The sequence below is a fragment of the Urocitellus parryii genome, chromosome 7, assembly GCF_045843805.1.
Source record: "Urocitellus parryii isolate mUroPar1 chromosome 7, mUroPar1.hap1, whole genome shotgun sequence".
In the NCBI taxonomy this organism is placed as follows: Eukaryota; Metazoa; Chordata; class Mammalia; order Rodentia; family Sciuridae; genus Urocitellus; species Urocitellus parryii.
Window position 1 is genome coordinate 134,814,888 of NC_135537.1, and position 24,348 is coordinate 134,839,235.

The 24,348-nt window shown below is 46.1% G+C and overlaps 2 protein-coding genes across 5 annotated transcripts in view; one reads left to right on the top strand and one right to left on the bottom strand.

Annotated features, from left to right (window-relative positions):
- Nucleotides 1-409: 409 nt before the first annotated feature.
- Nucleotides 410-17,846, bottom strand: Ctns (cystinosin, lysosomal cystine transporter). Its single transcript, XM_026393911.2, has 12 exons — nt 17,738-17,846; nt 16,343-16,422; nt 11,236-11,314; nt 9,882-9,966; nt 5,865-5,968; nt 5,610-5,741; nt 4,832-4,931; nt 4,624-4,743; nt 3,098-3,268; nt 2,054-2,171; nt 1,664-1,778; nt 410-1,326 (listed from the first exon to the last, which is right to left on the bottom strand). Exons 1-12 carry the CDS (start codon nt 17,740-17,742, stop codon nt 1,209-1,211), a joined length of 1,227 nt encoding a protein of 408 aa, XP_026249696.1. The 5' UTR covers nt 17,743-17,846; the 3' UTR covers nt 410-1,208.
- Shpk (sedoheptulokinase) overlaps nt 3,750-24,348 on the top strand; it is a 41,923-nt gene continuing 21,324 nt past the window's right edge. For 2 of the 4 annotated variants that reach the window (XM_026393906.2, XM_026393909.2), the window contains exon 1: nt 18,268-18,474. In XM_026393906.2, coding sequence (XP_026249691.2) covers nt 18,313-18,474 — 162 coding nt within the window. In that variant the 5' untranslated portion in view covers nt 18,268-18,312. Of the gene's footprint in view, nt 3,894-6,336; nt 6,401-18,267; nt 18,855-24,348 lie in introns of those variants that run through there. The other 2 variants (XM_077800505.1, XM_026393908.2) reach the window with 2 other exon arrangements.

The window sequence follows — 24,348 nt, forward strand, 5'->3', positions numbered from 1 at the left end:
CTCTAGGGAAATAAGACCTTAAATTCCTTACAGCTGGATAAAATAATCTGGAAAATAAGACCTTTACTTCCCTGATTCCAGTGAAGTCATGCCCTTAAAAACCTCTAACAAACCCTTGCCCACATCTGCAGCTTGCACATGCTGGTGTACCTTAGTAATGGCATACGAGACCCACAAGACATACCTACCTGGCCCTGAGTGGGCATACCCCCAAGAGGGCATACCCAATGAAGCGCAGGGTCAGTACACAGCCACCTCAGATCAGTGATCTCCTAGGCCCTACATATTTCTTTACCAGGAGGTCAGTAAGGCCAACTCCCTAAGCCCCCAGGGCTTAGCTCTAAAGGCCAACAGAGCAGCCTTCTGCATCTAGCAAATGCTTGGAGTGTGCAGAAAGAAACAAGCCAGGTTTTAATTAAGGATACAAGCACCGTGAAAACAAAAAGGATATAGGCCGCTTACATTGGCCTTGTAGTAAAAAATGTGTGGGCCAGCAAACTCAAGGCACATCCTGGGACCCTCCCTTCCTGCCCTAGGAAGGACAATAGGTTGGGGTGGGAGGGAAGGAGGTTTGAGATTAAGATTATGCCCACAAACATTGCGTGAGATAGTATCAATTACTTTGAAGCCCCCAAATTGGAGGTCTCAGGGAAGGGGGCCTGCCCTCCCCTTGGGGGAAATATGCTTACCACTTGGTAGGTCTGACAGGCCTCTAAGGCACAGGCCGGTAGAGTGTGTCCTGTTGTACAGGTGCTGGGTTAGGAGCACTGTGGGTTCAGATGGAGCCCTATCTGACTCAAAAAGTGGAGGTAGGAGAGAGGACAAAAGAAAGTATGCCACTTCCATAACATCCCTTCAAAAAACCTGAATGGAGTTAGTGTGGTATCTGACTTTGTATGATAAAGTTCCAGAGGACATTGGGCATCAGTTCACTTCAGAATGGATCTGGCAGGCATCTCAAGGTTCAGAAATCCTCTTCACCAGGCCCTGGCCGGGGCCATCTGTACTGCTGTTGCGGAATCTGAGTTATGTAGAATGAGAGTCTTGGGGACCTTCAGACAAAGGACCCCAAGGCCTAACCCCCAAATCCTTGCCCCTCCGCCACCAGCACCAGCACCTTTGAGTCCACTGGTCACAGCACCCAGCTACTTGGTCTCTAGGAACACAGCAGTGGCAGCAAAGTGCCCTTGGCTCTCCTGGCTGCAAGGTCAGCCCTTCGAGGTGCTCCCAGAAACATTGGTTGTTTGGGGAAAGGCGTTCAGCTGCAAGTTCTGCACCCAGTTCCACCCGAGATGGCTGTCAGGACCTGTGTGTGCTGCCTGAAGCCTTAAAGAAAAAAGATGGAGCATCAAGATGCAGGAGGGCCAGATGCCTGGCCCTTGAGGCCTGGGAGGGGCTGAGACTTCTGGGGAGGCTGGGAGGTCTAGCTTTCAGTCTTGGAGCAGAGTCAGGTGTCTGTCCCAGAGAGAACTGGATGAAGGCAGGCTGGTTGAGTTTAAGGCACTGGCCCTGAGGAAGAGAGCACTTCTCCTCTGTCAGCACATCCGAGCCAGCCCTGCACACCAACCTCTTCTCTGGTGTTTGCTGGGTGCAGCCTTACCCACCAGCCCAGGGTCTTGGCCATTTACACTAGGTCTCTGGGTGCTAGGTCAGCTGCTCGTACCCTGGTCTCTTTCTGTACAAACAGAAGTGCTGAATGAAGAAGACAACATCAAAGAAGATGGAGAAGACGCCAAGTCCAAACTTGGTTGGGTCTCCGAAGATCAATGTCCATTGGTCTGTTAATAGTCAAGGGGACAGAATCTGGTTTTAGGTTGGCAGTTCCTGTGGCAGTTGGCACATGTGGGGTTGTGGGGGTCCCCATTTGCCCAGGACTGCAAATTCTCTAGCTGCAAAGCCCCTGGGTGAGTTTGTCCTTGTAGGCTGGGATGAGCTTGGAATCCCCAGGCTGCTGGGAGTAGCTATGGCTTGGGGATGGGGGCAGTGGGTCCCAAAGCCTGGCCCTACCCTGTGTCTACACCCACTGGGTGGGGGCAGCCTGTTGCTGACTCACCATTATTGTAGGACTGGAGGAACATCTGGAGGAGGCTGAAGCTGCCCCCTATGAAGTCCAGGAGCACATTGCCAATGCTCCAGCCCGCAGTGCTTTTGTAGTAAAAGTTCATGTAGGCCTGGGTCACACAGACAGATGGAGGGCTGTGAGGGGGCTGGATGGCTATGCCTTATGTCTGCCACTCTAAACAAGGGTGGCTCTGATTCATCCCACTTTTGTGCCCAAGCCTTGGCTCCAAGGAACATGGTGACCTTTAGGCTCTGACAAGCCTCAGCCAAAAGAACAGTCTGGGTGGTCCTGGGGTTTCATCTGCAGGCAGGGCAACTGAAGTCTTTCCTTTCACTCCAGCACCTCCCAACTCATCGGAGGGAGGGAGGGAGAACAGCCGCTGCCTTCTCTACTCCTACCCATGGATGAAGCCCTATCCTGGTTTTCCAGCAACTCTGATTCTTCTTCCCATCTCTAATGAAGCTGTCCCCGTATTCAGCATGGACTTGTGCTGTGCCTTAACAACACAGGCTGGGAGCCTGGCTTCCTGGTATGGAATACCTGCTCCATCATCAGAGCTGTTTCCTTGGGCAAATCACCAAGTTCTCCTTGCCTTAGTTTCCCCATCTGTAGAGTGAAAATAACTCCCATCTGAGCCATGCTGGGCTTCCGGGGCTCCTCTTTAGTATCCTAGGTCTAGTGGGTTTTGCTTGGACATTCCCTTCTTCCTTCTGCCTAGGCTCCATAGCCCTCCTCCAAACCCGTGATGCTCTTTGGGCTTCCTTGACTGGTACCACATGGGAGGGAAGTCTTGGCCTCTTTGGTGGTCCTCTCCCAGTCAGGGTCCATATTTGCTGTTACCTCTGCAGTCCCAGATGCTCCTAAATGTCTTCCACTGGGGCTCCCTACCTCCCAGGGCTCACTGGTTTCCACTGAGGTTTTCCACCCTAGTTTCCTTGCCCTGGCAAAAGCTGCCTTGGGAGCAGGGCCTGAGCTTAGGACCTCTCACCTCTCACACTACCGGCCATATGATAATGCAGCAAAGTCCTGGAGTACCTGTGGAAAATACTTGACCAGTGTGACAGCGAGCTTGATGTAGGAGAAACAGAAGAGAAATTGCAGCCATGTGGTTGCCCCAGCTGCAGCCACAATCATGGTGATGAAGGCGAAGAGCCACGAGAGTACCAGGAAGCCGATGGCGGGCTGTGACACACGCTGGCTGCCTCGCTGAGGATGAGACAAAGAGGATGGGGCTGTAGATAGGGGCACAGGGGCTGCTGCAGGATCTCAGGAGGGGATGACCATGAAGGAGGGGTGCAGAGTGGGTTGAAGGGGAGAGCTGGAGATGGAAGCCTGGCATTGACATAGCCCATGTGAGGGAGGCCTACACTGAGGCTATGTTCAGTGAAAGGTGGGATGAAGGAAAGATACCAGGGATCCTCAGGCTCCATCTGGGACATGGAACAAGTTGACACTTGGGCTGGGATGAGGTCCCAAGCTGTCAGGTGTGAGATCCCATCCCCAGCACCAACTTTACTTTGCAGTCTCCAGTTTCTATCTACTTTTTGTTTCTGCTTTGCAAAGCTGGGTGGCCTCTAAGCTCATTCCAAAAGGAGTGAAGGGTGTTAAGGATGTAAATTCCAACACCGGAAGCCCAGCAACTCATCCTAGCCCAGGTTTCGACTTGTTCTATGACCAGATGGAACCTCTTTAATATCCTAGGTCTAGTGGGGTTTGCTTGGACATTCTCTTCTTCCCGGAATCTGCCTTGACCCCAGCCTTTCTCCAGACATGGTGCCAAGTGGGCCTTCTTCACCAAAGTTTTACAGCCAAGGATAAGAAAACTGAGAAGGTTCGTGAAGACGGGGGCCACACAGCCCCTCTGTGGGCCCTGAACAGTATGTAAAGAGAACTCACCAAAGGAGGTGACACATCACAGGGAAATGAAAACAAAGCTTCAGGGGTTTTTGTGCCCTTCCCTGCTGAGACCCTTAGACTCCAATGGGCCTCCAACAAGGCTGATCCTAGGCTCCTCCTAACCTCTGTGGAGCCAGCTCTCCAGCTGGCACCCTAAGCCCTGGTCACACCCATCTGCTTATACTTCCTCTCAAATGCTCCTCAGCCTCCAAAATTCTGTCCCTTCATGGGGAATGACAACCCCATCTTCCTCTTTAATAACACAGGAACGTCATTTACCCTGGAACCACAATAAGAATCATTTCCTCATCACCCTCCTTCCCTTTCCTCCCTGGCTGGCTTTGGGCCTCTACTCTGCCTCCTGTGCTCCCTGTTCCACACAGCTCTCAGCCTGATGTCTTGTCACTGCTTTTCTCTGTGTCCCTCATAAAAGACTTTGGAGCCCTGTGGGCTTGAACTCACTAGGTGTTCTCTGTGCCTGGCACAGGGCCTGATCCATTATCCAGGCCTGGGAAGTAGATGCTGAATGCATATGTTTCCTTTCTGACGATTCTGCATCTCTATCCAGTGGCAGGTAGGAATGGCAGGTGGCATGTGGGTGGGTTGGGACAGGTGTTGGCTGGGATAGCTCCTGGTGGGCCTGGCTGCCAGGCCTCATCTCTCACCTCATACAGGCAGCACTGCATGATGACAATCAGGGTAAGGGCGACTGCGTGCAGGCTGAAGAAGACGTCATTACTGTCCACAGGGTTCACACCATTGGGATATTTGATGAAAAACTGTTCCTGTTGAGGGTGGGGAGAAGCTGGGAGGTGAGAGGCAGGTAGTCAGCAAGAAGCTTGGACAAGCCATGGGGGACAGGCAGTGTCATACCTTGATGTAGGGTATCCACAGGAGGCCGATGTTGAACACGCTGTAGGCCACAAAGCCCATCAGGTTCAGGGCCACAAAATCGAAGCTCAGACCAATGACACTGCCAAGGGCAAAGGGATGCAGAAGGGAAGGGTGAGACCTGGGAGGGGACAGAGCTCCTAGCAGGTGAAGTGTGAGGAGAGCACTGTTCTTTGGTTCTTTAACATTCCACAGTCAATGCCACCCAATCCCTGTTCTCTTGGGTGCCAATTCCCTTCCTCCCTCACTTGCTCCTTCAGCCCTGGCTCCCACAGGGTATCCTGGAGGCCTCCTGCAGAAGTACCTCTGCCCTCACCGACTCCCTGCTATGAGGCTCCCATGGCTAGGATGACTGCAGCAGAGCTTGTGTCCTTGCTGCATGAAGATGCACCCTCAAGCCTGCTTTCACTTTTGTCTTTAAAACCAGGTGGGAGTGCTTGGTCCCCAGGACTGAAGGATGAGTGACTTGACACCTCAGTCTTCCAGGGCTCTGGAGGTTTGGGTGGGCTTTTCCCCTAGAAAAGCTGAGAAACTCATCTTGTTGCTTCCACAGGGAGGGACTAAACTGGCTAAGGGACCAATGCTCAGCACTGGACTCCTACCTAGGCTCTTAGAGAGGACTTTTCCATCAGGACAACCTTCTTGAGAAGGCAGCCAGAGAAGAGCAGAGGGAAGCGTGGGAAGCAGCACCAACTGCAGCCTCACTGGAATGCCCCTTCTCACTGCCCCACAGGCCTTCAGGCAAAGCTTAGAAGGTTACCTCTTCCGCCTCCAGTTCTTGATCACCTGAGGGTAGAAGGAGATGGACCAGGCCACAAAGTAGATCCACCCAATCACCTGGTTTATGATGCTAATGGTGTTGCTGCGGATGACCAAGAAGCGTATCCTTGGGCTAGAAAGGGATTTGGGATGTGATGAGCTAAGGCTGGGCTTCTGAAGAAAGCCCCTCTGCCCTATGCCCAGCATGGCCTCCCTTTCCTCAAGGCCCATGTGGCCAGGGAGGAGGCCAGCCTACCTGGTTGCATTGGAATGATTTCCATGCAGATAAACAGTCACTTGTCCAACATTTTGAGAAGTCACTTGAAAAGAGGAATTTGTCACTCCGGGAGGCACTTCAACCTGTTAGAAAGACTTAATTTTATCTGAGGCCACATATAATTATTTAAGGTCTCACCAAGTGTCTGACACCAGCCTACAAATGAGGGAATGAGGAGAAGAAGGTCCATCATAGATGGTCCCTATCTTCAAAGAGCTTGCTGAAAAAAAAAAAAAAAGCAGAAATGTTGAGATAGACAACCACTTCAAATCCCCTACATCTCTGTGTTTGACTTTTTGAGCAGAACTATGGACTGGTCCTCAGGGCCTTCCCGGGCTCAACTCTGAGGGAGGGTGGGATGACTTTCTTTCTCTCACTACTCATGTTATTTAAGCTCTGATTTCAGTCTGATCATCTATAAATTGGAATAACACAAGTGACTATTTCACAGGGTTGCTGTGAACGACATGATGTCCACAAAGCTTCCAGTACAAAGCTTGACACACGGCAAAACAGTGAGTGCTTCTTTTCATGCTGTACTCTGACAGTTGTGTTACATGTATTTCCATCATCATTAGACTCCTCAAGATCCACAAGAGGATGTCTGTCCCACCCCTCGCCTGGTTGCCAAGTGAACAAAACAAGAGGTGCATACACCAAATGCTTGGCAAACATGAAGGTTCTTAACCACATTTCTGCCTAATGTGCTGCTCCAGGAAAATGGACTTGGAGGCCTGCCTGCAACATCTGCTCTCAATCCCCCCCCCTCCCAGGGTAGCAGGGAGCAGGGTGATATATCTTTAGTGAACCAAACTGTCTCCTGTGTCCTCAATCTGTTTGTTCCCTGGGTGAGACCTATGGTCTACCCTCAACCCATATAGTTGGTTCCATGGAGATACAGCTCCATGAATGTTAGCTGATAATGGCTCCTTAATAAGGACCCTTGAAGCATGGCTTTTTCATTTTAGCACCAGAAATCAGGGGACTTTAGCAGGACAACCATTTCAAACCCCCTACATCCCTGAGTTTGACTTTGAAATGGAAATTTGATGACATGCACCACTCTTAGCTCTTTTATTTTCCTGTCACTTCATTTGCAGTGCTGTTTGTATATTTGTAAGTGGTCATTAAATCCCTTTGGAACTAGGCAGGGAGAAATTTGGTGAATCAGAAATCAACCAAAATAAGGCAGACTGAAATGATTAGGCCCGATATTTTATACTTGCTGGTATTGCTTTTAATCCTCACAGTGTAGTCAAGTCAGACATTATAAATGATCTTGTGCTGTGTCCTGATGAATGACCTTATCTAAGGCTCACAGAACAGGTTCCTAGACAACCCAACTCCCAGGTTCTAATCAGTGGCTTCTAATGTCACTTCTAATGGACAGGAGTGGTAAGAGCTGGATGAGGAGGGGCCAGTGAAGCATGAGTTTGAAAAGTGTCCATGAAGGTCATTTGATACATATGGCTTGTTTGACTCCCACTGTGAATTTTTTCCTAATAAACTGAACTGTAACATGCATACTGAAAAGTACACACATCACAGCTGGATGAAATGTCTACAGACAGAATGTACCCAGCTCCCAGATCAAGAAATGAAACAACACCCCAGAAGCCCTGTTCCACCCGCTTCTTTGGTCTTCTGACCCCAAGGGTAACCGCTGACACCATATGGTCACTTTGTTAGTACTTTATATACAATGAATCCGACAGCCCATGATTTTTGTGTTGGCCTTTTTAGCTTGATACTGTGTGGCTTCCATTTACTTTTAAAAGAGGATTACTCTTATGTAGATGTTTGCCCTAAACTAAGTAGTGTGTTCCTCCCAGAGTCTAAATGTGATCTGTGGATGAAGAGGGCTACTCAGACCTACTATTGGAACCAGCTGCTCTTCTTGTACTGCTTGCTGGCCCTGGACCCTTGGTGGCAGGAAGCTGTGAGAAATGGCACAGGCTAATGCCTTATGGTGCTCATCAGGGGATAAAGGTCTCTTCTCACATAGATCTCTTTAAAGGGACACTTCATTTGCCAGATTCTCCAACTCTTGAGATTGATCATGTTTCACTACTGTTTGCATGCTGGACCTCACTGCTGATTTGCTGTCCACCTCCACACCTCCCCACCATGGCCTCAGGGCCTTCCAGCTCAGCCCTGCATCCCTCCCCAGCCTGTGAAGGTATGATTGACAAAAATGGTACATATGTATAATGTTCAGTGTGATACACACACATATTAATTAAATCAAGCTAATTAACATATATAGCATCCTTTTTTTTGTTCTTGTTGTGATACTAGGGATTGATCTAGGGATGCTCTACCACTGACCCACATCCCTAGTCCTTTTATTATTTATTTTGAGGCAAGGTCTCACTAAGTTTCCCAGGCTGGCCCAGAACTTGCGATTCTTTTGCCTCAGCCTCCCAAGTAGTTTGGATTATTGGCGTATGCCACCATACCCGGCACTTTTCCCTATCTTCCTGCCTCAAGCCTCCCTAGCTGCTGGGATTACAGGCATGAGCTAAGATGCCTGGCTTTCTGCCTCCCTATTCTTATCTAGTTGAATGGCAACTGGCTTACATGCCTGGTAAGAAGGAAACAAGGTACATATAAATAGATAAATACTGGGTTTTACAAATGATATCCACCCAGTACTGTCTCAGAAAAGAGTTTCATAAACTTTTTTTTTTTTTAAAGAAAGAGGAGGGGGGGGGAGAAAGAGAGAGAGAGAGAGAGAGAGAGAGAGAGAGAGAGAGAGAGAGAGAGAGACAACATCTTTGTTTGTATGTGGTGCTGAGGATCGAACCTGGGCCGCATGCATGCCAGGCGAGCATGCCACCACTTGAGCCACATCCCCAGCCCTAAACTTTTTTTTAAAAGAATAAATGTACTTTTTTTTAAAGTTGTCAATAGACTTTATTTATTTATATGCAGTGCTGAGAATTGAACACAGTGCCTCACATTATGAACCCAGTTTCATAAACTTGGGCTTGGGTTGTGGCTCAGAGGAAGAGTGCTCGCCTAGCATGTGTAAGGTATTGGGTTCGATCCTCAGCACCACATAAAAATAAAATAAAGGTACTCTGTCCACCTACAACTAAAAAAAAATGTTTAAAAAAAGTTTCATAAACTTTAACGTGGACCCTAATCATCTGGGGACCTTGCTAACATATACACTTTGAATCTGGGATAGGGCCTGAGAATCTATGTTTCTAAAAAGTTATTATTATTTGGTGCATGACTATACATAATATATGTATAGTCATGCACCAAATAATATATGGTGTTGGGGATTGAACCCAGGGCCCCAGCATGCTAGACACATACTCTACCATTGAGTATAGCCCCAGCAACTGAAAGATTTTTTTCCTTCTTTCCTTCCTGAGCCACATTCCCCAGCCTTTTAATTTTTTTTTTATTTTTGAGACAAGGTCTCACTAAGTTGCCTAGGGCTCTGCTAAATTGAGGAGGCTGGCCTCCTATCTCAGCCTCTTGAGTAGCTGGGATTAGAGGTGTGTGCCACCATGCCTGGCACAACTGAAAGATTTTTAAACAAGGCCAATGCTGCTGGTTCATGAATGTTCTTGAGTAGTAAGGCCTTAGAAAACTATCGTTTTTTAAAAAAAACATTTTTTTTTTTTTAGTTTTTGGTGGACACATCTTTATTTTATTTTTATGTGGTGCTGAGGATCAAACCCAGGGCCCCGCGCATGCCAGGTGAGCGCGCTACCGCTTGAGCCACATCCCCGGCCCCAGAAAACTATCTTAAGAACTTCTAATTCTCAGAACCACTTTTGCCTCTGGCTTTTTACTGTCTCCTTCTTAATCAAAGTTATATAGCATAAAATGCTCATCCCCAAAGAGATTAATGAAAAAAAAGTCACAGATTTTTGGAATGATGAAACAGGGACAGTCTAGGTGACCCATTGCTACAAGCTCTTAATTACAACATGTTTTGTTACTTAGCATTTCCCATTAGTTAGATTTGTTACTTACTTCATCAGGGAGTTCAAGGATAGTAATATTTTTTGAATGAAATGTGATTTCAAAAGTGATCACCAAGGTTGCATTTAATGGTTGCCTGTGGAGGACAAGAGTCTGATTATTGCTGAGAAATTGGACACTGTGAAATCTCAACCAACCCTCTGGAATTTGCACCAGGCCTTAATTTCTCAAGTAATCAGGAATAAGAAATGCTATGTGCTCAACCCTGAGGGGTAGAGAGGTGGAATCCCTGCTCCTTAGGTGTCTTCTATCTTTACTAGAAAATTAGATTTCCCTTCAGGGTAGGATGAGAATGTGAGAAGGTAGCAAACTGACTGTGAATGATTTGGGAGGCATCCAGAGATGGATAAGATAGAGGCTCCCTGTGGCAGTGGGAAAGGCTTCCCAGAGAGGGTCAGATCTGAGCAGGATTTGGTTACAAAGTCAGAATCTGACTGAAGGAAATGAGGGCCCTTGGGGAGCAGACCATAGGGACCTCAAATCTGGTTGTAGAGGCTTGGAGTTAATTGAGAGGCCAGCCATAAGCCACTCAGGGACTCTAGAGGGGGTAAGTTGGGGATAAAGGATGACTTGGGACATTTACAAGGTACGGACGTGCAGGAATGATAGGAATTGGAAATGAAATGGCAGGGGGCTGTAAGGGAAACTGGGAGCCACACCTCCCAGGAAAGGTAAAGAAAAAAGGACAGGGTTCCAGATCTTCAACTCAGGGCATCCTCACAGCTGGGGTGCATGAACAGGGTGAAGTAGCTAAGGGCACAAAGGGAGAGGTGGGCTCTCTGGCACAGTCTAGACTAGGTTAAGACCCCTATGCCTAAATTTGAAGGGGTCATCAAGTAAGATGACCAAGCATAAGCATTGCAGGAGTGGGATTATGCCATATGGTCATCAAAGGCCAAGCATAAGCATTGCAGGAGTGGGATTATGCCATATGGTCACTTCTGCTTTTGGAAGTAACCTCAGCAGGACCAATCAGTAGTTCAGCTTCTTGCCTCTTGACCTTCAGGGATCTCCTCAAGTATTTAGTCTTGGAAAGGGTCTTGAAGTCTGGCATCGATTGCTCATTACTCTAGAACTCTCCACATGGGGAGAAAAGGCTTGTGTCTCTGGTAAGAAGCACCCCTTCTTCTTCCTCCTAGTGGAAGGATTCAATTTGGGGGTTCAACTGAGATCCTACTCTGCAGCCCAGGGTTAGTATGACTGTTATTTCTATGGCTTGTCCTCCAGCTAAGAGGCAAAAGCGTCACCTCTGAAATATGAATAGACTGAACCACCAGTCAGCCCTGACCTAACTGTAGGGCCCATCCAAGTGGGGCTGAGGACAAAAATGGGCCTGACAACTTACCCCAGGGTGATGCTGACGTTGGTTGAACTGCCATTTTCCAGTTTCACAACAGGAGGCACGGTGAAGCTGACAGTTGATTCTGGAAGGACCCAAGTCAATGATGAGTCATCAGATCAGAGTGTTCAGGCCCATGAGAAGAAATAGGCATAAGGGCCCCTGACATCCTACTTTCTAAGTGAAGAGAGGGAGGTACTGGTGGCTCCATGAGGGGACTGGATACATGGGCCTCATATGCTCCTTCCACATCTGTTGCCAGAGACAGAGACAGAAGGTGCCATAGGCCAGAGCAGGAAACGCTGGAGCTTTCTCCCCAATTCCCTCTTCTGACAGGCTCTGAGGGCCTGAGGCTTAGTTACCTGGAGACAATTTACAAGCACGGAGCTCCAAAATTACCACAAAGGAATTCATGCCACCATTTGGGATTATAAATGGTGAATAGGAACCACCTCTTCAGATGGATAACACAGGGGTCTCTTCTTTATAAGGTTATATAATCCTGAAGAACTGGTCCAGCCCCTCTCTGCAGTCAAGACATGCATGGGTCCCAGCTAACATGGTTTTAAAGAACCCTTTTACAATCTCTTACTGCCTCAGCTTAACCCATGCATGGATCCCCCTCCTGAAGCTGGCGATAAGGTAGTGACTAGAGAATAGTTAAAAATACACATTTTTCATCAAAAGGATTTCTTCTTGGCATTAAGATGTTAACTCAAGATAAGGTAGACAAATAGGTGCTTCCAGGATGAGAGAGGAAGCCCGTTTGGGTGTTAGAAAATCACCTTGGGAAACTGGGTGTATAGTTAAATGGTAGAGCATGTGATTAGCATGCAGGAGACCCTGGGTTTAATCCCCAATACCAAACAACAACAAGAACCAAAAAAAATCACCTTGGGAGGTCAACTACCCCAGGGTACCCTGGTCTCAGAACATGACCAAACTTGCCTCTTCAAGCTCTTCTTGCGTTCTTCGGGCAGCCCACCTCCTCATCCCTGCCCTTACCTCCACTCCAGGTGTGCTTAAAACATTATGCCATAACCTCCCCATCTCACCTTTCCTGTCTCACAGACCTTAGGGTTATGCAGTCCAGAGGTCATGATTATGAATCTAAATTGGGATGGGAATGGCACTCAAATGGGAGACTCTAATGAAGATGGTTCTTGTAGGGGTAGAGCCTGCAAGCAGGGCCCAGGTCTCCTCTACCCAGACTCCTTAAAGGCAGATAATGAAGAACTGAGAACTAAAATTTAATTCAGCTTCCTTTGTTGATTCTCCTTCTTCAATACTCCTACCTGGTAGTTCTTCTTCCCCTGCCTGGACACCTACAGGGAGAGTCATCTCATCTTCTCCAAGGTGCTCAGGCAACCTGAAACTCACATTTCTGGGTCCAGTTCTGCTACCTGGAGCCTCTCTGACCACATTTGAGATGACTTCTCCCTCTTAGCCCTTCATCTAGGAATGTGGATGAAGGCTGCTTCCAGTCTGAAAGTCCCCCAGCTGAGATGCCCACTGTCTGTGATCTACAGTATCCTCTTGCCTGGCTCCCTCAAGTCCTTGTAGAGGCCAAGCTGCTCATAGTATGTTGGTCCCCCTCTCTCTCTATTTTGGGTACTGGGGATTGAACTCATAGGCACTTAACAACTGAGTCACATCCCCACCCTATTTTGTATTTTATTTAGAGACAGGGTTTCATTGAGTTGCTTAGTGCCTTGCTTTTGCTGAGGCTGGCTTTGAACTCACGATCCTCCTGCCTCAGCCTCCTGATCCACTGGGATTACAGATGTGCGCCACCATGCCTGGAGATCCCTCTCTTAACTGTAGCCTCAGAACCTGGAGGCAATTTGGTGACTCTGTCCCACATTTTGTTTTCATTCTCACTGCTCTGATATAATTTCAATTTAGTATATGTGCTGCAGAAGGGAGCACCACTGCTCTGATACCTGAGGCTTTGTTCTGGTCTTGCAAACAAGGATGGTGCAGTTCATTTTACCCAGAACTGAGGACCACACCAGATAAGCAAGTCCCAGAATAGGCCACTGCTCAGGACAGAGGTACTAAAAGTGACATCAGGCAGCTAGCCATACCTCTAGGTACCTAGGGTTCTTTTGGAACAGTGGTCAGAGTGAGTGGGAGATCCACATGGCCTTAGATCTTCCACAGACTTTGCATGTAAAAGGAAGAAGTTATGAACTCTCAAGGAACCAGATCCAAGAATGTTTATGTCCCCCTCACTCAGCACCACAAAAGAGAGCAGTATTTAGTACTCTGAAATCACACAGTTCTACCTGGCTCTGACTCTTCCTAGCTATATAATCATGGGTAAAGTACTGAACCTCTCTGAGTCTCCATTTCCTCATCTGTAAAATGGGGGAAAATAGCAAGACCTATCTTAAAGGATCACTGTGAAAATAAAAGGTAGAAATGTTTGTAACATGCTTTCCACTTGACCTGCATATGAAATAATTATTGGTTACTATCATTATCATCATTTTGAAACTACAGGACATTTTAGCCCAAGATAGAAGGCAGCCAGGAAGCTGGTACCATAACCTGGAAAAGTACATCTAAAAGTTTGCTCTGGAGTGGGAGCCTCTAGACACCATATCATAATTACCAAAGGAGTCACAGTGAATCCACCTCAGTTTTCCCTAAACAGGCTCTGTTTTTTTTTTTAAACTAATACTTAATGGGACCTTTCCTGCTCTTCATCTAATTTCATGCCAGCCACTCCACTATATTCTTAACTCCCATTTTGTAATTATTACAAGGAGCAGGCATTTAATATAATTAATTTATATATTTATTTTTGGTACTAGGGATTTAATCCAGGGGCACTTTCACTGAGTTACACCCTCAGCCCTTTTATTTTGAGATAGGGTCTCATTAAGTTGCTGAGGGCCTTCCTCACTAAGTTGCTGAGGCTGGCCTCCAACTTGGTATCCTTCTGTCTCAGGCACCCAAGTTGTTGGGATTATAGACATGAGTCATGATGCCCGGCTCATTTATTTTTTGATGTGGAAAAGGGAATTACTTCTGTGTTGATTTTGTCATGTTGGGGATTGAACATACTAGGTGCATACTAGGCAAGCATTCTACCAGAATGCTATATTGCCAGTCAGGGGTAGGCATTTTTTCAGTCCTCCTTTAGATGTGAGAAAGCTGAAAATTCTCAGAGGAAAGGTGTCTTGCCCATATAGTTTAAAAATGGTGGGGGCAGGAGTCAAACCTGGAATGGTCTGATCCAAAGCTCAGGTTCTTGCTGCTAGGCTGCACTGCCTTAGATTCCACCCAAAGAAGTCAGAGATAAATACTCTGGAGGCCACTCCTCTCATCTATAGTCCTAAGATCACTCCTCAAAGCACAGAAGAAGGGTACAGCAGAATCAGCTAGAAATCTAGCTCCAGGTGCTTGATTTTATGGTAACTCACACTATTCTTTCATAATGACATTCAGGAAAGGAGGCAAAGTGATATAATGGAGTAGAGATCCTAGCAAAGTCTTAGCTTTGATTCATTCTAGCTCTGAATTCTACTCTGTCTTGGCCTAAGTTTCCCCTCTATATAACTGGAGTAGTGGAAGCTTAATTTTCTCTTCTTTCTTAGCTAAGGGAATTTATTAGCATTACTAAAAGGAGGTTCAATGTGCATGCACACATGCACTCACACTCTAACCTTAATTCCAGAGAGCCATTCTATCAATATGGCTGGTGTGAGGCTCTGGCATCCCTACTGAGAAACAATGGACCTCATGATCAGAGGGACCTTGCCCTTTTCACAAACAAATTATCAACAAGATGTGACTACAAAGTAACATGACCAATATTTAACAAAGCTGATCAGATGACCACTGTTTCCTCAGAGATTAAAAGGCTAGATAACTTTAATGGTACAACCATACGCATAGCTCTTAGAAAATACATGCAGGGTTGGCATGGTTTGTACCAATTCACTTGAAATCTTCAGTCAAGGATTTTTTTCTTTTTTCACAGTGCTGGGAATTAAACCCAAAGTCTTGTGCATATTAGGCAAGCACTCTACCACTGAACTACATCCTCAGCCCCCTTAGTCAGGAATTTCAAGATGCATCTGCATTTATTTATTTATTTATGTGTGTGGTGCTGAGGATCAAACTCAGTGCCTCACACATGCTAGGCAAGTGCTCTGCCACTGAGCTACAACCTCAGCCCCAAGATGCATTTGCTTTTTAACAACAGCCAAGTTAATGATCAAAATAATGGGACTGGCACCTGTGGAGTGCTAAACAGAGCTTTTTTTTTTTTTTTTTTTTTTTTTTTTTTAAGAGAGGGAGAGAGAGAGAGAATTTTAATATTTATTTTTTAGTTCTCGGCGGACACAACATCTTTGTTCGTATGTGGTGCTGAGGATCGAACCCGGGCCGCACGCATGCCAGGCGACTGCGCTACCACTTGAGCCACATCCCCAGCCCCTAAACAGAGCTTTTCATTGGATGGAATTTCAGAAATGCTTTGCATAGTGGGAGAACAGCTAGAATTGACACAGCACTTGAAGGTCCCTCCTACAAAGACATGCAAACCCTGATACCAGCTGCTTCTCTGTGGTCCCCCTATCCCTGTTAGCTGCTATTCCCTGGTCCTCTGATCCTCTCTAAGGGAAAGGTTTTAGTTTATTACAAGGTAATGTCAGGAAGACTCCTCAGGTGTCTGTATCTGGAAGAATCAAGTACAATAAGGTGGCCATGTCATTTGGCTCCCCAGTGTCTCCCAGAACACCTGACTCTCTTGGTGAGGTCCATGGGGTATAAACCTAAGTCATTATTCACAGATATTATCTCAGCTTGTTGGAACTCCACAGTTTGACTTTGAGAACCACTTGTACAATCTGACTTTAAGAACCAACTGTTGACTTTAGTGATGTGGAAAAGGGAACAGGGACCTGAGGGAAGAAGGACAATTATTTGTGGACACATCTGGCTCTTTGTGAAACTCCTGGGCCCCAGAGCAGACCACGTGGCCGAAGGGCAGGCAGATATACATGGCCTGGACAATAGTAGACCTTCAGTGACAAAGAGGACAGGTTACTCACTGTTTGTTTCTCTTTTTTAAAAGTTGATGACTCATTTTTAAACTTACCACATTTCTCTACAAGCTTCAGGGGGAAAAGGATAAAAATAAGCAGCCAATTCCTTATCATGTTCCTTGATTTTGCAGAACTAGGAAGAAAAAACAAACAGTAAGAGAACATCATGTTAAGTATGAATCAGCTCAGCTTTAGGAGGATGATATGCTCCTGGAATCATGGCATGGAATGGCCCATAAAGGACTTTCACTTCACATTTCTGACTTCATGGGTTTTGCACCACAACCTCAGAGAAGGGGATCCTTCTTTCTATGAAGAAAGAGGAGGACTTATCTTTCTTTGATATATGGGGAAACCAGCTCAGAACAGCTTAGAGGGTTATGTAAAGTCCCACCCTGAGGAAGTGAACACAGACTTGAATTTTTCCCTCTTCAACTGCTTTTTGCAACCTAGTTATCAGAAAGAAAGAATTCAGTTTTATTGTCTTATTAGAGTTTTTTCTCCCCGCGCCCCTCCAAAAAAACAAAACAAAAGAAAACAAAACAGTTTCTTCCTCATTTCACAGACTGTCTTGAACACTTGGTCAGCAAAAGTCCTTCATCCCCAAAGGCTGACACTCAGCAGGAAGGATTCCAGGAAAGATAAAAAGACGTTGATAGATAAATTGATTAAAATGCTTAAAAGTCAGATTGATAATCTAACTATCTAATCTCACTATCACATAGGATTTAAATGATATGAGATGTAAAGCATGCATTCTCGATGGGAGCTACAATTGGTTTCTGGGGATGTTGAAAAAAAACAACCCTAAGTTCTTGCAATGCTTTTTGGTCCTCCCAAGTGCCATAATATATAAACAAGTACAGTTTATCAGCACAATTAAAAATCTGAAGGTGGGAGTGGGTTGACAAGGGTAAACAGATTGAGAAACAATGATGTAAAGCAATTACTACTGTTCCCTAGGGCACCTAGCAAGCTCTCACAAGGGTTCAGCTGTCCTCCCTTCCTTCAGTTTGAGAACCCCAGAGGGCAGGGTCAGGATTTCCTCCTGCTGACTGCCCCGGAGCCTAGCACTGGGCAAATTAACAGGAATTCCTGGAACGGTCACCTCAGCGTCTGCCGTCTTCAAGCGATCTGCACACCCAGATTCAAGCGGCAGCGAAGCAGGAGGCGGGGAAGGGGACTGAAGCACTCTAAGGTAGAGTCATCCACACACCATCCCGACAGCCCAGTGTCCCAGGTTCCGCTCACCACCACCCGAATTCTCCCATCAACGTCAGGTCTGTCCGGTGTCACCAAGCCAGGACTGGTGACAGGAGATGGAACCCAGGCGCGGCTAGGGGGCTGGATCCACGGCAGGCTGTCCAGCTGACGTGCTGTGCCAGTCTCTAGGCCTTAGGGGGTCCGCCTGGGAAATGGGAGGCTGTCCAGGTCCTGCCGACTCTCACCTCATAGAGAGGTTCCTAGGCTCCGGGGACCGATCTCACCGTTCGCAGCAACCTCGCGCCTGGTGCCGCTTGGGAATGTACCCGATTCCCCGGACCGCTCAGACTTTGTGTGAGGGCGGGCCCAGCTGTCACCTGACTTGAGCCACCTGACTTATGGAGGCCAGATCTCCGCGCAAGGCCCTCTGGAAGTTGTAGTTTTTACGTCTCAGCAGGCCAGAGCTGGGCAGGGTTAAGGGGAGAGCGAAAGGCCTTGGCAGAGATGGGGGCTCCCGTGTGAAGGAAAGTCAAGCCATTCCTCTCGGAGCCTGCATGGTTTACAGGTGAAATCTGTGCTGCTTCAGGGAGAGAAGCTGGATCAACTATCCAGTCCCCGAACCTTTGCCCTAAGGGGCGGAACCCTCTGGGTCCCGTCTGGAGGGCGTGAGAGTCCGCCTTCCTCGGCCAATGGGAAGAGAAGAGGCCGCCATGTTGAGTGTGGCTGAAAGACTGGCAGGCGAAGCCCCGCCCCGGCTCCTCCCTCCCGGGTGAAGAGTGAGCCTGGGTTAAGAAACTGGAGCCGCCTGGTTACCGCCGCTATGGCCTCTGGGTTGGTTACTCTCGGCATCGACCTGGGCACCACGTCCGTGAAGGTGGCCCTGTTGGAGGCCGCGCCGGGCCACCCGTCCGGGTTCGTGGTACTGGCGAGCTGCGCGCGGGCTTCGCGGGCGGAGGCCGAGAGCGAGGCGGCCGGGCCCCAGGTGAGGCAGCGCCTTGGAGCCGCCGCCTCCGAGAGGCTCCTGACACCCAACTTCTTCTGGAAGGCCTTCCTGGAAGCCCCCTCCCTCAGAGAAGTCTCCCTGACCTCTCCAGCCTTGTTGACATCCGCCTGACTTATCTGGGCCTCGCTGTCTGCAGCAGCTCTGCAGTCCCGTCCCAGGAGCTTTCCCACCTGTTGGCAACTATTTCCCCACTCTCTGGCATTCTCTGGGGGCCCTGCTTATGGCGCTGGATCCCTGTGCTTTCTGTCCTCCACTTTCTGACCTGCGAGGAGTCGCTTTCCTGTGTATATGGAATACCCACGGGCCTCCCAGTTTCTCTGGCTGCTGTCTGCTCCTCACCTCTGCCCGGTGCCCTCAAGGTCAGGAATCAGTTTATTGCCTAGGGCAGAGTCTAGGTTGTCCTTTGGAAATCAGACCTACATTTGTAAAAGCAAATTTGAATTTAAATACTCAAAAACACTTGGCCAGCAATAGTCTCCCAGCTCCCAAAGACTGAGACACCTGGAGAAAAGAATTCAGAGCAATTAGACACTGAAAGACGAGTCCATTAAAATGTTTGTTTTAAAAGGATTAGCTTGATACCTATAAACTACAGCTAATGGCTTGTGGGAGTTACTAGGTAGAAACAGGATAATGGGCTCTGTTGGGATATATAGGTGGGTTAAGAAACTGGATCAGTCAGTCCTTAGAACTGGATCCTGTTCAAACTGGCCACAGTGGCACTTGCTTGTAATCCTCAGGGGGCCAGCCTCAGAAACTTGGCCAGACCCTGTTTAAAAATAAAAATAAAAATAAAAAAAGGCTTGGGGGTGATGTTCAGTGGTAGAGCACTTGCCTAGCAGGCATAAGGCCCTGAGTTCAATCCCCAGCACTATAAAAACAAACAACAACAAACACCCACAAATAGATAATATCCCTCACCCCCCCAAAAACCCAAAACAAACCAAATTGGATCTTGTCCATTTCCTGAAAAAGTTAGCTTTATGTTCAGTCAATTGACAGTAGAAATTACTATCAAGGAACTTTTCTGTCTAACCTCTGACTTTTTCCCCATGCCTCAGCTTGTTCTCTGAATTGAAATAAGTGGCCTCTTAGTGCCTTCCAGCCAGAAACCTCAATTTTCTGAGCCAAGCCCCATCCCCAAGAGCTTTGTTTTTCATAAGCTATTGCTTGCCGCATTTCAGAGGGTAAAGGATTTCAGGAGCACTTTGTGTTTTTATAGAGGCTTTCAAAACTAGCTTGGTTGGGGTTGCAGAGTGTTTTAGAAAGTTGGCTCTGATCCTGTGGGAGTGGACAGTGAAGTTGGGATTACAGGAAAGGGGTTCAGGGGTGCCATTTCCTCTTGAAATAGGGCCACTTGTTGAAAACGTTTCCCTTTTCCCACAGCATTCAGCAGGCTGTTCTCTGCTTACAGGCAAACCCAGCATGTTGTACCTGCTCAGTGAGACACTTGGGGGAGGGGTCCGTAGTAGCACCCTCCATACATCTTCCACATATGAGCTGTGCTCTGGGAAAAACTGCATTGCTGGGATTTTGTCTACAGCAGGTTTTTCAATCGCGGCATGTGGACATTTTGGACTGAATAATTCTTTGAGAACAGTCCTATGCACTTAGAATGTTTAGTAGCATTCTGGCCTCAACTCACCAGTAGCACTTCCCCACTCCCATTGCGACAACCAAAAATGTCTTCTCATTGCCAGTTGTCCCCAGGGAACCAAATCACCCCTGAGTGAGAACCACCAATTTATAGCAACATATGATGGCTGTGTTATTTTTTTGTGTGGGTACATTTTTCTTTCAGTACTGGGAATTTAAACCAGGGGTGGCCTACCACTGAGCTATACACCCATCCCCTTTTTTTGGGTACCAGGGATTGAACTCAGAGGCACTTGACCACTGAGCCACATCCCTAACCCTGTTTTGTATTTTATTAGAGACAGGGTCTCACTGAATTGCTAAATTGCTAATCGCTAAATTGCTCAGGCTGGTTTTGAACTTGGGGTCCTCCTGCTTCCACCTCCCAAGCCGCTTCCAGGTGTGTGCCACCACACCCGGCCCTACCCCCATCCCTTTTTATTTTTTATTTTGAGACAGGGCCTTGCTGGGTTGCCCAGGCTGACCTCAAACTTGCAATCCTGCCTCATCCTCCAGAGTTGCTAGGATTGCAGGCACGTGCCACTGCCTGGCATGTCTGTACTTTTTACTCATCACTAAGTACTGTGTATAACAAGGTCAAACTTGGCAGCTATGTGGTGAAGATCAGAATTTTAGGTATTAGCAATTTAAAACACAAGTATTATTATTATTATTATTATTACTTGAAATTGAACCTAGGGGTCTCTACCACTGAAATACATCCTCTATCCTGGGATAATGTACCATCTGATGGCCATGTGGGGACTCTTTAAAGGAAAATAGATGAAATTAATTTTAATTACATGATTACAATCCCTTTTATTTTTCATTTTGAGATAGTTGCTAAGTTGCTGAGAGTCTCCATAAATTGTTGAGGCTGGCCTTGAACTTGTGATCCTCCTTCCTTAGCCTTCCTAGTGGCTAAGATCACAGGTGTGTGTCACCACACCCAGTCAAAATACAGAGATTCTGGGCTGGGGCTGTAGCTCAGTGGCAGAGCACTTGCCTAGCATGTGTGAGGCAATGGGTTCAATCCTCAGCACCACATAAAAATAAACAAATAAGATAAAGGCATTCTGTCCATCTACAACTATAAAAAATTTTAAAAAATTTATTTATTTTTCCTCTGGACTTCAGACTCTTCAGCTGTCAAAAGGGGTGTGTGTGGCTGAATAAGTTTCTAAGTCCTAGCATTTATCTGGGCATGGTGGCTCATGTCTAATCCCAGCCACAAAAAGAAAAACAAAACAAAACAAAACAAAAATTAAAAGGGCTGAGGGTGTAGCTCAGTGTTAGAGTGTCCTTGGATTAGATTAAATTCCCAGTATAGAAAAAAAAAAGTTTTAGGATTTAATGTGGATGTGGACAGATTGATATTCTGAACCAAGAAATGGGGGCAAAGGCTTTTCCATTATACTTTGGGTGTGTCCATTGTCTATCCAAGGGCTACCCCCAGAGCACACTCACCACTAAAACTGGAACTGCAGAACACTGTCTCCTTGTGTTGATCCCATCCAGCCTGTTTCCCTCCTCCACTGTTTCCACCCTCACAACTCACCCACCCTGGACCCATTTTAAACAGTGGCTCCTCTATCTTGGGATGATGTACCATCTGATGGCCATGTGGGGACTCTTTAAACCAGCACTGCCTAATAGAAATGTGAGTCACAAATGTTAGCCATGTTGGGTAATTTTCAGTTCTTGAGTAGTCTGGTTAAAAGAGAGAAAAAGAAAACCCATGAAATTAATTTTAATTACATATTTTATGTAACTAATGTGTGTAATATATTTGACGTGTAATAATCAATAGAAATTTATTAATGAGATATCATGCATTCTTTTTTTTTTTTTTAAAGAGAGAGTGAGAGAGGAGAGAGAGAGAGAGAGAATTTTTTAATATTTATTTTTTAGTTCTCGGCGGACACACATCTTTGTTGGTATGTGGTGCTGAGGATCCAACCCAGGCCGCACGCATGCCAGGCGAGCGCGCTACCGCTTGAGCCACATCCCCAGCCCATCATGCATTCTTTTCTTCACGATGACTCTGCAATTTAGTGTGTATTTTATTTTTTATTTATTTTTTTTAGTGTGTATTTTATACCTATAACAGATCTCAATTCAGACAAACCACATGTGGCTAATGGCTGCCCTCTTGAACAGTGTAGGACTAAACAAATTGTCTCTTTCCTGCTCCTTCCTCCCTCTTCCCCCTTGCCCTTTTGCTTCCTCATTGGGGATCATACAGAGCCATGGTCCTCCTCTGTGTCCCTCTGTCTTTCACTTCTCTGCCAGTTTGCCTGTTGTCCCTTCCGTATACAAAGGATCCTTGTTAGGCTCTGGGGCTGTGCCTCAGGAAAATGCTTTGTGTTCCCTCTCTACTCCTTCCCCCATCCTACTCCTCCTTGACTTCCTTCTTTGTTCGTTGTTCATCTTTATTAGGGGCCAAAAACTGCCCCTGACCAAGGTCAGCAGGTTTGTTCCAAGGAGGGGAAGGCTGCACTCCCTGGAGGGACCTGAGGGGCTTAAGGTCTTTGGATGCTTTTCCAAAACCATAAACTTTTTCAGCTGCCCAAAGAACTGACATTTATTGAAAGCTGAGCCACATTTCTCTTCCCTTTCTCTGAACTTTCCATGGATCCTTCCAGTTGTTAAATATAAGTTAATTTTGTGACTTGAGGTAATTTTTGTGTGCCAGAAACAGTTTATTTTTAGTGAGATAAAAATATTCAATTTATAAAATTTGGAACACTATTTCTTAAGTTTTTAAATTTAGCTTGTAAAGATTATTCCACTAATAACATTTAAAAATGTATCAGTTCTTTTTATAAGTAACATTTTTTTTAAAAAAAAAAAGAAAACTAAGAAACTAAAAAAAAAAAAAAAAAAAGTCTAACCTTTAGCTTTACTCTGTTTTTCAATACTGAGGATTGAATCCAGAGCCTCACGCATGCTAGGTAAGTGCTCTACCCACTGAACTACACCCCAGCCCTTTATTTTATTTTATTTTGGGAGGTGGGTGGGTACTGGGGATTGAACTCAGGGAAACTCAACCCCTGAGCCATATCCCCAGCCCTATTTTGTATTTTATTTAGAGACAGGGCATCACTGAGTTACTTAGTGACTCGCCATTGCTGAGGCTAGCTTTGAACTTGTGATCCTCCTGCCTCAGCCTTCCGGAGCTGCTGGGATTACAGACATGCACCACCACACCTGGCTCCTTTATTTTATTTTTATTTTTGAACATTTTAAACATGTATATAAATTTTTTTTTTGTGGTGTTGGGGGTCAAACCCAGGGCTAGACAAGCTTGTACATGCTAGACAAGTGCTTTACCACTGAGCTACATCCCCAGCCCCCTTAGATGTTTTAAATTGCAGTCATATACTTGGTCTCTTTTCTTGTTGAGGGACTGCTTTTGTTGAACAATTCAAACTCAGAAACTGGACTGGGGTGGAGCTCAGTGGTAGAGCATGAACAAATCAGAAATTGCAAAAGCAAAGGACTTTATTTGGGGTGACAGGAATTGCAGTTCAGGAGACACAGCTCTGAATCAGTGTTCCAATGGACAGACAGTGCAAAGAAGAAAAAAATTCCTTTTTAGGGAATTTCTATTGAAATTGAAGAACAAGTGCTGTATGACAGGGGCTAGGTGCCTGGTAGAAGATAAAGAAAAGAATGATTATGTTTTAGTAAAAAGGTCCACATAATAAGAGTTCAATTCCTCTCAGTATACATTGTGACTCTCTGGACACAATGTAATTAATTATCTGTTATAGAATCTATAGTACAAGTGGGAAAGGTGACCAACTTGTACATTCTAGGCAGGAGGTGTTTTTTTTTTTCAATTTTTAGTTGTTGATGGACCTTTATTTAATTTATTTATTTCTATGTGGTGCTGAGAGTCGAATTCAGTGCCTTACACATGCTAGGCAAGCACTCTACCACTGATAGGCAGGAGTTTAAATTGAACATTAAGTCCTGTTTCCAAAGGCCTCTTGTCTGGCTTTGGAAATCTCCTTCAATGTTACTTTCTTTCTTTTTCAATGTTGTTTTCATTATGATTTTTCTTTTTATTTTCACAAGTTGTCTGTCTTAAATATTTTCAGAATATCTAAGTTATTCTTATAAATTGAATAAATTAGATATATACCCAAGTGAACTTTAATGTTCTTATATGTTTCAAATCCTTTTATAAGTAGTGAGATTTGAACTTATAAT